This window comes from Pholcus phalangioides, unplaced genomic scaffold (assembly GCF_987345545.1).
Source record: "Pholcus phalangioides strain wild (caught in Gottingen) unplaced genomic scaffold, Ppha-v1.0 ptg000027l_1, whole genome shotgun sequence".
In the NCBI taxonomy this organism is placed as follows: Eukaryota; Metazoa; Arthropoda; class Arachnida; order Araneae; family Pholcidae; genus Pholcus; species Pholcus phalangioides.
In genome coordinates, this window is record NW_028301617.1 from 9,041,094 (window position 1) to 9,054,014 (window position 12,921).

Here is a 12,921-nt window from a genome sequence, read left to right on the forward strand (position 1 = left end):
GACGATCTTTCTTATCTTTGGCATCATTTTTGGCAATGATTGGCGACTTTTCGGCGAGATTAACCCAAATGGGGAATTTATTTGCATATCCATCGTTATGTGTGTGTGTGTGTGTGGACAATGATTAGCGATTTCCCGTCATTTCCTCAAGGAAATATGGTCAGCCTATTTATAAAGGCATATTTTTAGGTTTTTACGGCATATTTTTCTTTAGTTCTTAATGGCATAAACGCATTTTTTATGGAGAAGCATATTCTGTCGGTTTTTAGGTCATAAAAATCCTATTAACAGGGTAGCAAAGTCAGCGCACTCGCTTCCGCAGGAGAGTGACGTCACGCATGACGTCAGCTTGTACCGAATCTGGCGAATCATGAAACAGCTCTTATGATATAGCCCCCTGGTTGACCATGTTATTAGTGTGTTGATTTGGCGTGTCACTCCGTGCGTCATTTTGATAAGTATATTCCGTTCCGTTTTCTCAACGAAGATAAATTTCTCGGTTTTATCGGCCATTTTTCTCATCTCATCTCGAATTTTCAGGAGGTCACTTTTCTTGCATTTCCTTTTCTTTCTAATCCTCCCCCCCCCCCTCCCCCAGATAAGTTAACGTAGGAAAAAAAACTATGCAAAAACTTCGAATTCTTTTATAACGACATTTCGTTATAACATAGCGATTTCTAAGGAAACTGTTATTTTCTGGATATCATGCTGTGATCGTGACGTGCATCGGGTGTCTCTAGATCTGTGTGGCTGTTTCCAAACGTCGTCTCCTGTTGCAAGAAGCCTGGCGAGATTGTGAGTCGAAATGTTTTTCACGTCGTATGTTGATTTGACGTTATTTCAGATATCCAACAATTCCAAGCTCCATTTTTCTTTTCAATTTTTTTTTTTGTGAAGAAATAATTGACTTCGATCAAAAATTTTCAGCCAAGATGATGAAGGATATATCCATCTTTAAATACAATTTTTTTTAGAACTTTAAAGCTAAATTTTATGTTATAAATCCCACTTTTCCCGGAGGCACTTTTTCTTGGAAGCCATCATAAAAACACCCTGACAATTCAACTTTAGAACAGAATGCTGCCCTCTGTTCATAATCAGCATATTTCTAGCTCAAAATGTACAAAATCCTTTAAGTCGGAGCCTAAATAACTGATGTCAAAAAATAACACAATACTAATAGTAATTCTACAGTGCGAAAAAAAGCAACCAACACATTTGTTGCCCCAGGGATCCGAAAGGGATAAAGGAGAGCGGACTCTTTGTCCATCTTTGCGTTACTTAGGGGTCATTCAAGTATTACGTCAGCACCGATGGGGGGGGGGGGAGGGGTTTCCGCTTTGCTGACTTTGCTTGACAAGGAAAGAGGGGTTGTTTGGATGATGCTTGATCATGCTTTTTAGATGACGTCACCAACCAACCTTTATAAAAAAAAAATGAAATATTCTTCATGCCATCTCTTATTCGGTGCCCCAAAATCGGAAAAAACGCCCCAAAAACGGGGAAAAAAACCCCCCTTTCGATAGTTATTGAGCAACTGAACTAACATTCTCCCTATTGATAAGTTCCCTTACAGAGCCAATTTAGTGATCTCTAAATGTTTCACGGATCCTTCAAGTGCTCTGGAAATGTTTCCGGGCCGCTTAAGTGCTCTGGAACTGTGCCACGCATCACTCAAGTGATCCGTTATTATTATGCCGCGGATCACTTAAGTAATCTGGGAATGTTCCGCGGGTAACTTGAGTGATGTAGAACCGCACTGGGGGCCGCTTAAGTGTTCTAAAACTCCGCCACGTGTCACTCAAGGATCTCTAAATGTGCCATGGATAGTTTAAGTGTTCTGGAACTGTGTAGCGGGTTACTTCAGGGATCTGTAAATGTGCCACGGGTCATTTAAGCGATTTGTAAATGTGTCATTCTTACAAAATTAGGTTTGAAGGGGCAAGCCACATTAGATAACCTTCAGGTCCATATTTGGTCTGCGTACCATATATGGCTTAAAGGGTGGGTCACAATGAATTTCTTAATGAGAAATTTTGAGTTCTTCAAATAACATTGAAATTAACAGAAATTGATTATAATAACATATAAAGGTATTTTCTTTAGAAATTTTGATTTTTTTTAAAAATGTTCTTTGTAGTGAAAAAATTTTTTTTTCATCTGGGGCGGGGGGTGCACGATCCCCCATGCCCCACCCACCCACGTACGTTTCTGATTCATCAATATGCGTTAAGGGGTAGGGGGCAGTGATGACGAAATTTTGCTGACAAGGGGGGGAGGGAGGGAGTCCAAAATGGCTAAACATTTGTTCACGTCATACCTGAACGGCCCGTTATTCCGACCCTGTGAATATGATCCGCCGTACTGGGGTTTCCCAGAGGGAGTATTTATTTACTCAAATGAAAAGTAAAATTACACCTCCCCACAGGGAGCACCGTAAATATCTCGCGAGCAGCGATTCGGTGCGCCTGGGTCTTACAATAAGTATTTTATGTTCTCACATTAAAGAAAAACATACCGTAACTTGGAGTTACTTGGACCCAAAAATGTTAACGTTTTTTTTGTACATTTCTCACCGAAGGATAGCCTTAACTTTTTGTGGGCTCACCATGGATGCGCATCGCTCGTTACAACGGCCCCTTACGATAGCAGGGATTGCCTGTAAATTAGGCTTTTTAGCAGAACTCATAAGCTGGACAAACATCTACTGGCCTTCCTTATCAGGAGGGAGGCGCTATAAAGTACGAACTGCACTAACGAAGTGCCTTGAAAAAAACCACAAAGGGTAAAAAATAATCAATTAATGCTGATAACTAAATCCATCTAACAAGGAAAGGGTCCCAAGGTGACGTCTAAAAAAACTTTTGAAATAATTACCACTAATTCTACTCATTTAAATATGCACAAAAATATAAAAACAATATGTGGCGGAAATATTATGGGTCCCTCCATTTTGTTTTGTTTTTTTTAATATTAATGTTTCGAACGTCAATGGAGGATAAGAATTAATTTAAAAATTCTGCAAATCTAGATTGTTAGAGTGATGTCAGGGAAAAAATAATCTAGAAACGGATGTCAGAGAAAAAATCTAGAAATGAATGTCACACAGGGAAAAAAATCTAGGAAGGGATGTCAGGGAAAAAATCTAGAAATGAATGTCACACAGGGAAAAAAATCTAGGAAGGGATGTCAGGGAAAAAATCTAGAAATGAATGTCACACAGGGAAAAAAATCTAGGAAGGGATGTCAGGGAAAAAATCTAGAAATGAATGTCACACAGGGAAAACATCTAGAAATTGATGTCACACGGGGAAAACATCTAGAAATGTATGTCACACGGGGAAAACATCTAGAAATAGATGTCACACGGGGAAAACATCTAGAAATGTATGTCACACAGGGAAAACATCTAGAAATAGATGTCACACGGGGAAAACATCTAGAAATGTATGTCACACAGGGAAAACATCTAGAAATAGATGTCACACGGGGAAAACATCTAGAAATGTATGTTACACAGGGGAAAAAAAAATCTAGAAAGAGATGTCAGGGAAAACATCTAGAAAGGGATGTCACACAGGGAAAAAAATCTAGGAAGGGATGTCAGGGAAAAAAATTTAGAAAGAGATATCGGGGAAACGAAATAATTAGTTTCTAGAACGAGAAGCTGGAAAAAAAGGAAGAATCAATGAAAAGGGGTTTTTTTGCAGAATCAGTGGGAAATTTTTTCAGAATCAATGAAAAGTTTTTTTAGAATCAATGAAAAGTTTCTTCAGAATCAATGAAAAGTTTCTTCAGAATCAATGAAAAGTTTCTTCAGAATCAATGAAAAGTTTCTTCAGAATCAATGAAAAGTTTCTTCAGAATCAATGAAAAGTTTCTTCTCAGAATCAATGAAAAGTTTCTTCAGAATCAATGAAAAGTTTCTTCAGAATCAATGAAAAGTGATAAAAAGTCGATAAAAACTAATTGGAAACTAATAAAACTTGAAACTAATGAGAGAGAAAAAAAAAATCCCAGAGTTAAACGAAAATTCAAAATTTAAGAAAGAAATCCTTTTTTAGAGAAGTAGTGAAAATTTTCAATTATTCGAGAACCTCCTGTTTGATTCGCATGGCCCCGTTGACCCATCTGTCAAGATCCCACGGGCCATTTTCATGGACCATTTCATTAATTTCAAAGACTGAAAAAATTTCGTTAATGAGAAATATTTATTTAAGAATTTGTAATTAAAAACTGCCCGATGGGTCGCCAAGTCTATCATGGTTTGGGTCAACGCCCTAGCGAGAGTGGGGGGGGGGACTAGGGGGTCTGGTCCCCCCGTGTGAGAAAGTGACCGAAAAAAGGGATAAAAGATGGTCAAGTCTATTGTTCTATCACCACTTTGGTTCCCCCCCCCTCCAAACGAAATTTCTGGCTACGGGCCTGATTTTGGGTCACGACTGAAACGGTTCAAGGGCCCCCCCCTGAATTAATTAAATGCACAGTTAATTTGCACAATAATTAATAATCCGACGCTGTAAGTTATGGCTTCTGCTGCACAAAGCAGATATAAACGAGAGATGTCTGAAAAAACAAAGGTTTGTGTTATTCGCGGACTCTCGGTATTTCCGGTTACCCCCCCCCCCAACCCCACCCCGGAACGTAACTCGCGAATACCGGGGGACGACTGTAGTTACGAATACAACGTAGGATGTCACTCAGGAAGGGGGGGGGGGTGGGTGACGAGGTTAAAACATTTTCAAGAGGTCAGGAGACTATGAACAAAAAAGTTTTAGAAACTATTCACAAACCCATACAATGTACTATATTTGGTGGATTTCCCCGTATGACTCGGTGGGACATGGTCATAGGGCAGAGATCTTCAACCTTTTCCCCAGTCGCGAGCACTGCTCGTACCTACCATCAAAAAAAAAAAAAAAAGAGCACCCTTCTTACGGTGAGTTTAACGTACGAACTCATGAAATTACGATGATTTCAATCCTTGAATGAAATTCCACAAACGTTCTTAATTGAAAAGTTGATCAAGTGCTCGCGAGCACGAAATCGGTGCACTCTGGGTAATTCAGGGGGGAAGCACCGTGGAGCTCGCGAGCAACGGGTTCAAGATGCCTGTCATAGGGAGAGAAAACACCTTTGCATGTCGTCCTGATCAATTTCTGTAAATTTAAAACCCTTTTAGAAGATTAGTGGCTCGAAATTTCTTTAGAGGGAGTGCGTTTTGTGCTCCCCCTCCTCCTCCCAAATCCTGTGTGTGCCCTCCCTCCGAAAATTCGATCCTGTGTACGTCTCGGAACGTAGTGGTGGTTCAGTCCAGAGTGGTGGTTTATGCATTATGCTCAACTTTTGGACATTCTACTCTACATGACAATTCATGCATGTATTGCATCATTATATCGGGGTACGATCGTAAAATATGTTTTCATTATATCGGGGTCCGACTATATTAATCACAGATACTAGAATCATGTGGAATTTTTTTCATATTTATCAAATTCACCAATTACACTAGGGCATAAAAAAGCCCAAACTTTTTTTGTTTCATCGCCCCCCCCCCTTTTCATCAGCAATTTCTTTCCTCCCATCGCCCCCCTAACTCGAGTGAACCCATAGGATCCAATGCTAAGTCCGTAGCTTCTATCACCCCTCCCCCGGACCATTTCATCGCCTACCAGGGGGCGATATTACTCACTTTGGAAAACACTGCATTAGGGCATTATGGGCACTAGGGCAACTATTTATCAAATTCACCAAACGATGCTTCGGCTATTATGGCATATTCGCCGGTATAAGTGATAAATTTGTCAAACTCACCGAGACGGTTGGTAAGTATGCACAATAACCGGTTATTATGTATATACCCACCGATTTATCATATCTATCGTAACATATCCAAGTAATGATTTTTATTTATTTTTCCTTTATTATGCAGGTGCTAGTTGCTCTCTTGGTGTTTGTGGTAGCAGTAAGCGCTCAGTACGAGGTAGGTACCTTTAGACATGTAGCACAATTATAATAGTATGCGATAACGGATGAAGCACGTCTAAAATAACGCAGATTTGATGGGAAATACCATGGGGAAAATTATCGGAAAATAATTTTGAGCTGAAAAAGATGACGTGAAAAAATATGTATTAACCGTCTCGCTGGCATTGACGAGATATCTCGTTTCCTAAACGAAACCAATTCGTACCGGGTGGGGCAAAAAAAGTCCGTAGAAACTTCAAAAATGAATAAAAACCGCAAAAATAACCGAAATAAAAAACGGTTTGCACTGTTAGGATCGCTAAGTCACTGGAATTTTTTTTTTAAGACGGGGCAAAAAACAGCCGATAGGTGGCGCTGGTATGAGCGACTGCGGTGGAAATATGCAAATGAGACGGTTATAAGAACTTGTGTGTGTGCTCCTAATCCACAATCAGTTCACCGTTGTAAACCGTGTACGCGAACAAGGATGCTGAGTGCAAAGGATAAAGCTTTGTTGGATTTGTGACTCGCCCCTGCAATGTGTTATTCCCTGTGGTGGTGGTCGTCATGTGGAACACGTAATGCTTGCTGTAATAAACGATTTGGACGAATTTTGTTCGTTATTTCAGTATCTTTTCCTTGACTTGTGTAATTCAGTGCTACCTATCGGCTGTTTTTTTATGAGTTATTTCTTTTCCTGTCCTAAAAAAATTCCCGTGACCTTGGTGATGCTAACCCTGCAAACCGTTTTCAATTTCGGTTATTTTTCCGGTTTTTATTCATTTTTAAAGTTTCTACGGACTTTTTGCCCACCCTGTATTATACTTAGGGGCCATTCAAGTATTACGCCAGCATCGAGGGGAGGGGAGGTTTCGGATTTTTTCACTTTTGATGACAAGGGGGAGGGGTTTGGATAATGCTTACGTCATCAACCATCCCTTTTTGATGATACGAAATATTCTAAGCTTCTCACGAAATTTTGCTGACAGGGATGGGGGGGGGGGGGTCTAAAATGGCTGAAAATCTGCTTACGTAATACTTGAATGGCCCCTTAATAGTGGCAGGATTAAAGAATTGACAAACCATTGTAAAGGAATGTACATGCCCGAAACTCTTTGTTAGGGAACAACGGTGATCAAAGTATGTGTTCCGAAAGTGATTGCTGAGGCCCAGGAACCATTGCTGCGAGATAGTTTTTTTGTCTATTTCGGGCATTCGCTCAGCTTTGACGAACTTTTGAAGTAGCCCATCGTTCAAGTCGGGTTCCGTCAAGTATACTGTGTATGCAAAATTTAGAGACGATATATCTAAAATTGTAGATTTTTATAGAGAACATTACTATATGGAAACCTAATGTAAGTGCCAGTAACAGAAAAGCTGTTAATCTTACGTATATTTTGCATATTTAGTCACTTGCCCCCTCTACCGCACGCGCCCTCTACCGCAAAAATTCCAACCAATTTTTTTTTTCTGTACCAAAGTAGAGAAAAAAACTTCGTGAGAATTATTTTTTCGTGGTCCAAAAAACAACATATCCCTTTTATCAATTCCTTCAATTTTTTTTATGGATTTTTGAACTATTTATGAAATTATGGGACACCCTGTACATATATAATGTGAATCCACAGCTTGATACAAAACGGTTTTTTTTTTCATTTCCGCGACAGGAGTACGCGCCGATACCTTACAACTTCAACTACGTCGCCGACACCGAAGATGGCGGCAGCAGTAGCCACCAGGAAGCCAGCGACGGCGCGGGCCGCGTCTCGGGCTCGTACTCCGTCAACGGAATCGACGGCGGATTCTCGAGGGTCGTCAACTACGTCGCCGACGAGAACGGTTTCCGGGCCAACGTCATCACCAACGAACCCGGGACGGCCAACCAGAACCCCGCCGACGTCGTCGTCGAGTCTTCGGCCCCGCAGCCCGGTGCCGTCAACTACGCCGCCGCGGCACCGCAGAGGATCCCGATCTCGTACGCCAGGCAGCCCGTAATCGCACCGGCAACCCGCTACGTGCCACGCGGGCCACAGGGTGTCAGATACGTCGTAGTTCCAGTCCGGGCATAGATAATGTAATTATTAAGGTGTTTGATTCTACATGGAGGGGAAAAAAAATTAGAAACTAATAAAAAAAAAAGCTCTTGTACCAAATTTTTCTCTATATTATCCGTCAATAAAATATTTTATATACGAAACGATTGTCTGTTTTTATCGTGTTTGAATCGATATTCTTCATCATCATCGTCCAAAACATGACAGAAGATAAAAGCTCCAAAAATGCAGTCTCGCCGCAGAGAGCAACAGGCCTACAACGATGAAAGCTTCTAACATTACACTTCAACTCATTAGTTCGAAAAATATGTGGTAGATGGCAGCACTATCACAAGCATTACACGGAAACAAGCTTCACGTTAGGTTCACTATACATACACACACATTCCAACATGTATCAATTCGTTAGAAATTCAGCAGAGGAATATGGACGAGGTACATGTATGGTTTAGTAGTAGTAGTAGTAGTAGTAGGTAAAAGCTTGCCATATCAATGGTACCGGGTATTTCACGAAGGACCTTTAACTTTGAAAATAAATAACTCGGAAACGGTGATAGAAGCATAAAACCAGTGGAATGTTTAGTGAAAAAACCGTAAGAATCTGAAAAAATAACCTTATAAGGGGACGTCGCGTAGGAGGTGCGTTTCTTTTCCGTGAGGTGGCGGAATATCCCCAAGCTCTTGATATTGGAGGGGGTGTCCAATTAAAGCACGAAACTACGGAGCTTAACGAAGAAGACTTTATTTCGAAGCACACTCAAAACAGACAACCTTCCAGGACGGAAGCCACATTCCAACTCACGTTCTCTTCTCAAACAAAACGCATTACGCAAAGGCCACAAAGACTTAGTAAAAATGTCCATACTAGGAAAATAGATTCGTTACAATCTCCCCCTCTGGCTCCGACGACGTCTCGACGAGGTGCCAGTAAGAGACATCTTTCCTTTGGGAGTAGTTCCTGACGAACAGAACGGGAAGCTCCGGGCAACTGCCGACACTCTTGTGTCAGGTTGAAGTTCGGTCCTTGAATCGCACCGGTTCTCAGGACGCCCACTAGGGTTCGGATGCACTTTTGAAGAACGCCACTCTCTTGGGGTCCAGGTAACCACGGTTGCGATCTCAATATCTCGTAATGGAGTCAACTCCCTTTGGAATCGGTACTGCTTTACGGGATTCAAGACGAGTTCTTGTCTCTTCCCGTTTCGGAAATCTCCAGCTTCCTGAGTAGATTCAACGTTTTCAATGGTCTTATCCAAAACATCATTCCTACGTTGGGACTCGCGGAGAGTTCGTGAACTCTTCTCCACTACAATGAAGTTCAACAGCTCACACTGCTTGGCTCCTTTACCAATTGGGCTGGGTAGCTTATCAGCGTGGCTGCCTGGACGGTTACGGGCAATATGACCACGATTTTTACACTGGTAACACACTGTCTGATCCCAACATCTTCGGGCAACGTGTCCACGTCGACCGCAGTTATAGCAAGCATGTCCTCCTCGCAAGGTCGAGCGAGAATTTGAAACACGACACTTTTCGTAGCCTTCTCCAGGGCCACCTTTACAGCTGTATACCCTGTCATCACCACTCTTGTTGATCTGGTGCTTGAGGAAAGGTCTTCCTCCCCCTAACTTGGAGCATCTATGGGATTCTTCTGAGAAGGAATAAAGTTCTCGCTGCTCGAGGAAAGTTATCGGGCTTCCCCCTGGCTTGAAGCATCGCTTAAACTTTGCCGGGAAGGAAGTCTTCCAAGTCTTCCAAGTCTTCGTTGCTGAGAAGTAAGGAGGGTACCTTTATCTTCACGAAGTCGACACGAGGGTGACAGGTAGTGCCAGGGGGCACTGCTTTCAGATGGGCTTTCGACGAGCGGATGTCGCTTCTCAGGAGCTTCAGAGAAGTACCACTTTCCTTGCTGAACATCCAGGACGATACCAGCATCACTGAGAAAGTCAGTACCGAGAAGGGTTCGGCTTTCAACCCAGTTCACCTTCTCCACTTTCAAGAATTTTAGCTGTCTTTCAAACAACTTTAGGAATAGCGACATATCATCTTCACTCGGATTGAAATTCGGGATCAACCTCTTCACGTCAAACTTGGGCTGATCGATGAGAGCGACGGATGGCTCTTCTGCCTGTTGCGAGAGTCGTTTAAACTCAAGCTGCAACCGCATCTTTTCAAGTTCAAACGAACGTTCTCGGTCCTTTTCTTCGGCGATTCTAGATCGTTCCTTTTCTTCGGCGATCCTAGATTGTTCCTTTTCTTCGGCGATTCTAGATCGTTCTTTTTCTTCGTCGATTCTAGCTCTTTCCTCAGCTATTCTAGCTCTTTCCTCAGCTATTCTAGCTCTTTCCTCAGCTATTCTAGCTCTTTCCTCAGCTATTCTAGCTCTTTCCTCAGCTATTCTAGTTCGTTCTTCTTCTCTTTCCTCAGCTATTCTAGTTCGTTCTTCTTCTCTTTCCTCAACTATTCTAGCTCGTTCTTCTTCTCCCTCTCTTTCTCCGATAATAGTAGCCAGCAGGGCTTTCACGAATTCTTCCTCATAACCGGAGGACTTTGATATTATATGCTTGAGATCTACTACACGCGAATCATTCGGAACTTCCTCTCCTAATTCTAGAGCGAGTAGAATCAAATCACGTTTCTTACCTTTGGCCAAGTACGCCATTTCGATTTTAGGCGCTATCAGGAACCTCACAGTTGTGATCGAATGTCCGTTTTGTACTGCCTTGAGTTCGAGCCACGACGTTGGGCGCCAGTTTTATAAGGGGACGTCGCGTAGGAGGTGCGTCTCTTTTCCGTGAGGTGGCGGAATATCCCCAAGCTCTTGATATTGGAGGGGGTGTCCAATTAAAGCACGAAACTACGGAGCTTAACGAAGAAGACTTTATTTCGAAGCACACTCAAAACAGACAACCTTCCAGGACGGAAGCCACATTCCAACTCACGTTCTCTTCTCAAACAAAACGCATTACGCAAAGGCCACAAAGACTTAGTAAAAATGTCCATACTAGGAAAATAGATTCGTTACAACCTCAAAAGTTAGTTACCTTTAGACGATAGGTGGCGCCGCAGCCGGCATTACCATAAGTAGCTTCCGTATTCACCCGCCCCCTGCGACTACATCCTGTGAGGCACACTGAAGGTCATTGTTTACTGCAACAATCCTTTAACACTCGACGAGCTGGAGGAGGCTATTTGTCAGGCTTGTGTGTCGATTTCCGGTGACACACTACAGAGAGTAACTGACAATTTCATTTTTCGTTTGCGACATGTGTGTTGTGTGAAAGGTGCACATTTTGAATCGCTTTTGATGTGAATGTGACGAGGGCTGCTTGCATTTCACTATGTACAGCCTACTTATGGTAATGCCGCCTGCGGCACCATCTATCGGCGCAATTTTTAACTAAAATTTTGAGGTTTCTGTATCAGATTGTCTTACGGGTTTTTTAATAAACATACCACTAGTTTCATGCTTCTAATCTATCACCGTTTCCGAGTTATTCATTTTCAAAGTTAAGGGGTCCTTTGTGAAACTCCCATTGATCTTCGCATCTCACCAAGCAAACGCTGCAGTTCAAAAAATCCAACTGAGGCAGGGTACGCATGTAGGCCCATCGCTGATTTTGCCGGGCATTGGTGGTGTACCGCCAAGATGCCAAGGATGTTATGGTCGCTCATGAGTAGTGCCCAGAAGTATGCCATAAAGGCCCTTTTTTTTGTCTATTTCCAAACTTTTCCTAAAAAATTACCTTTTTTTGCAATTTCCCTGCCATAAATGCCTATTTTAACGCAGTTTTGAATTTAAAGTGAATTTCAGGGGCCAACTCACTCATGCTCGCACAGTTTTTTGTTCGCTGATTTGGCCGCTTGCTGACTCAGTCCTTCGCTCTTTAGGTGACTGCCATACTCACACACACATTTTATAGATCACTGTTTTGATCAGCCACATGCTTGCGCACTTTCATGCCCAATCTTTTGGCCACTCACACACAGAATTCTCAGCTCTTTAGGTCACTCCCATGGTTACGCACACACACACTCTCTAGATAGGTCACTATATTTTGGTCATATCCCTGCTCACACACACTCCCTAAATTGAGTGATTTAGGGAGACATTAATTGCCACATAATCGAAACCGATTATGTGGCAAGGAACGTATTGACTTCAAAACTTCCGTCCGTGTTTATATGCCACATCCTATATGCAATTTTTCCCCATTAATTCAATTCTTACCGTTCAAACCGTGATCCACAGTGCCACATTTTCGGTTGTGCGAATATAATAATAATAACCAAAACCGATTATGTGGCAAGGAGCGTATTAACTTCAAAACTTCCGTCCGTGTTTATATGCCACACATCCTATAATCAATTTTTTTTCTCATTAATTCAATGTTTACCGTTCAACCCGTGACCCACAGGGCCACATTTTTGGCTGTGCGAATATAATAATAATAACCAAACCGTGGCCCGCGAAATATTACCAAATCCATTTAGTGAACGGTGTCACATTAAAAGATCATTTAAGCTGCCAACGACGCATATTCAGATCACTTAAGCGACCCCCCCGAAGCACATTTGCGAATCATTTGAGTAGCCCGCGGCACGACCCAGTTTACTTAATTGGCTAACTGTGACGTGGTACTATGTGGATTACTACTTAGGTGGGCAAATTTGGCCGTCATTTCGAGGTCCCTCAACTCGCGAGGATGAGGATCCGGGTTCGAACCCCACCGTCACCACAGTGGTGGTCGGCTGAAGTTGGTTTCCTGTGGTTCCCAACTTCGAGGCACAAATGCGAGCCGACCTCTCCTTAAAAAGTCTCGCCACAAAGAGCAACAGGCCTACAACGATAAATCATTCAATCATTACACTTCACTCATAGTTAGAGAAACTGGTGGCA

The 12,921-nt window shown here is 42.2% G+C and overlaps 1 protein-coding gene across 2 annotated transcripts in view; it reads left to right on the plus strand.

Annotated features, from left to right (window-relative positions):
- LOC149068360 (cuticle protein 10.9-like) overlaps positions 1 to 8,164 on the plus strand; it is a 230,312-nt gene extending 222,148 nt beyond the window's left edge. Inside the window, exons 2-3 of one of the 2 annotated variants that reach the window (XM_089251692.1) lie at positions 5,931 to 5,983; positions 7,635 to 8,164. In XM_089251692.1, coding sequence (XP_089107818.1) covers positions 5,931 to 5,983; positions 7,635 to 8,036 — 455 coding nt within the window. In that variant the 3' untranslated portion in view covers positions 8,037 to 8,164. The remainder of the gene's footprint in view (positions 1 to 5,930; positions 5,984 to 7,634) is intronic. The other variant, XM_089251691.1, reaches the window with a different exon arrangement.
- Positions 8,165 to 12,921: the final 4,757 nt, after the last annotated feature.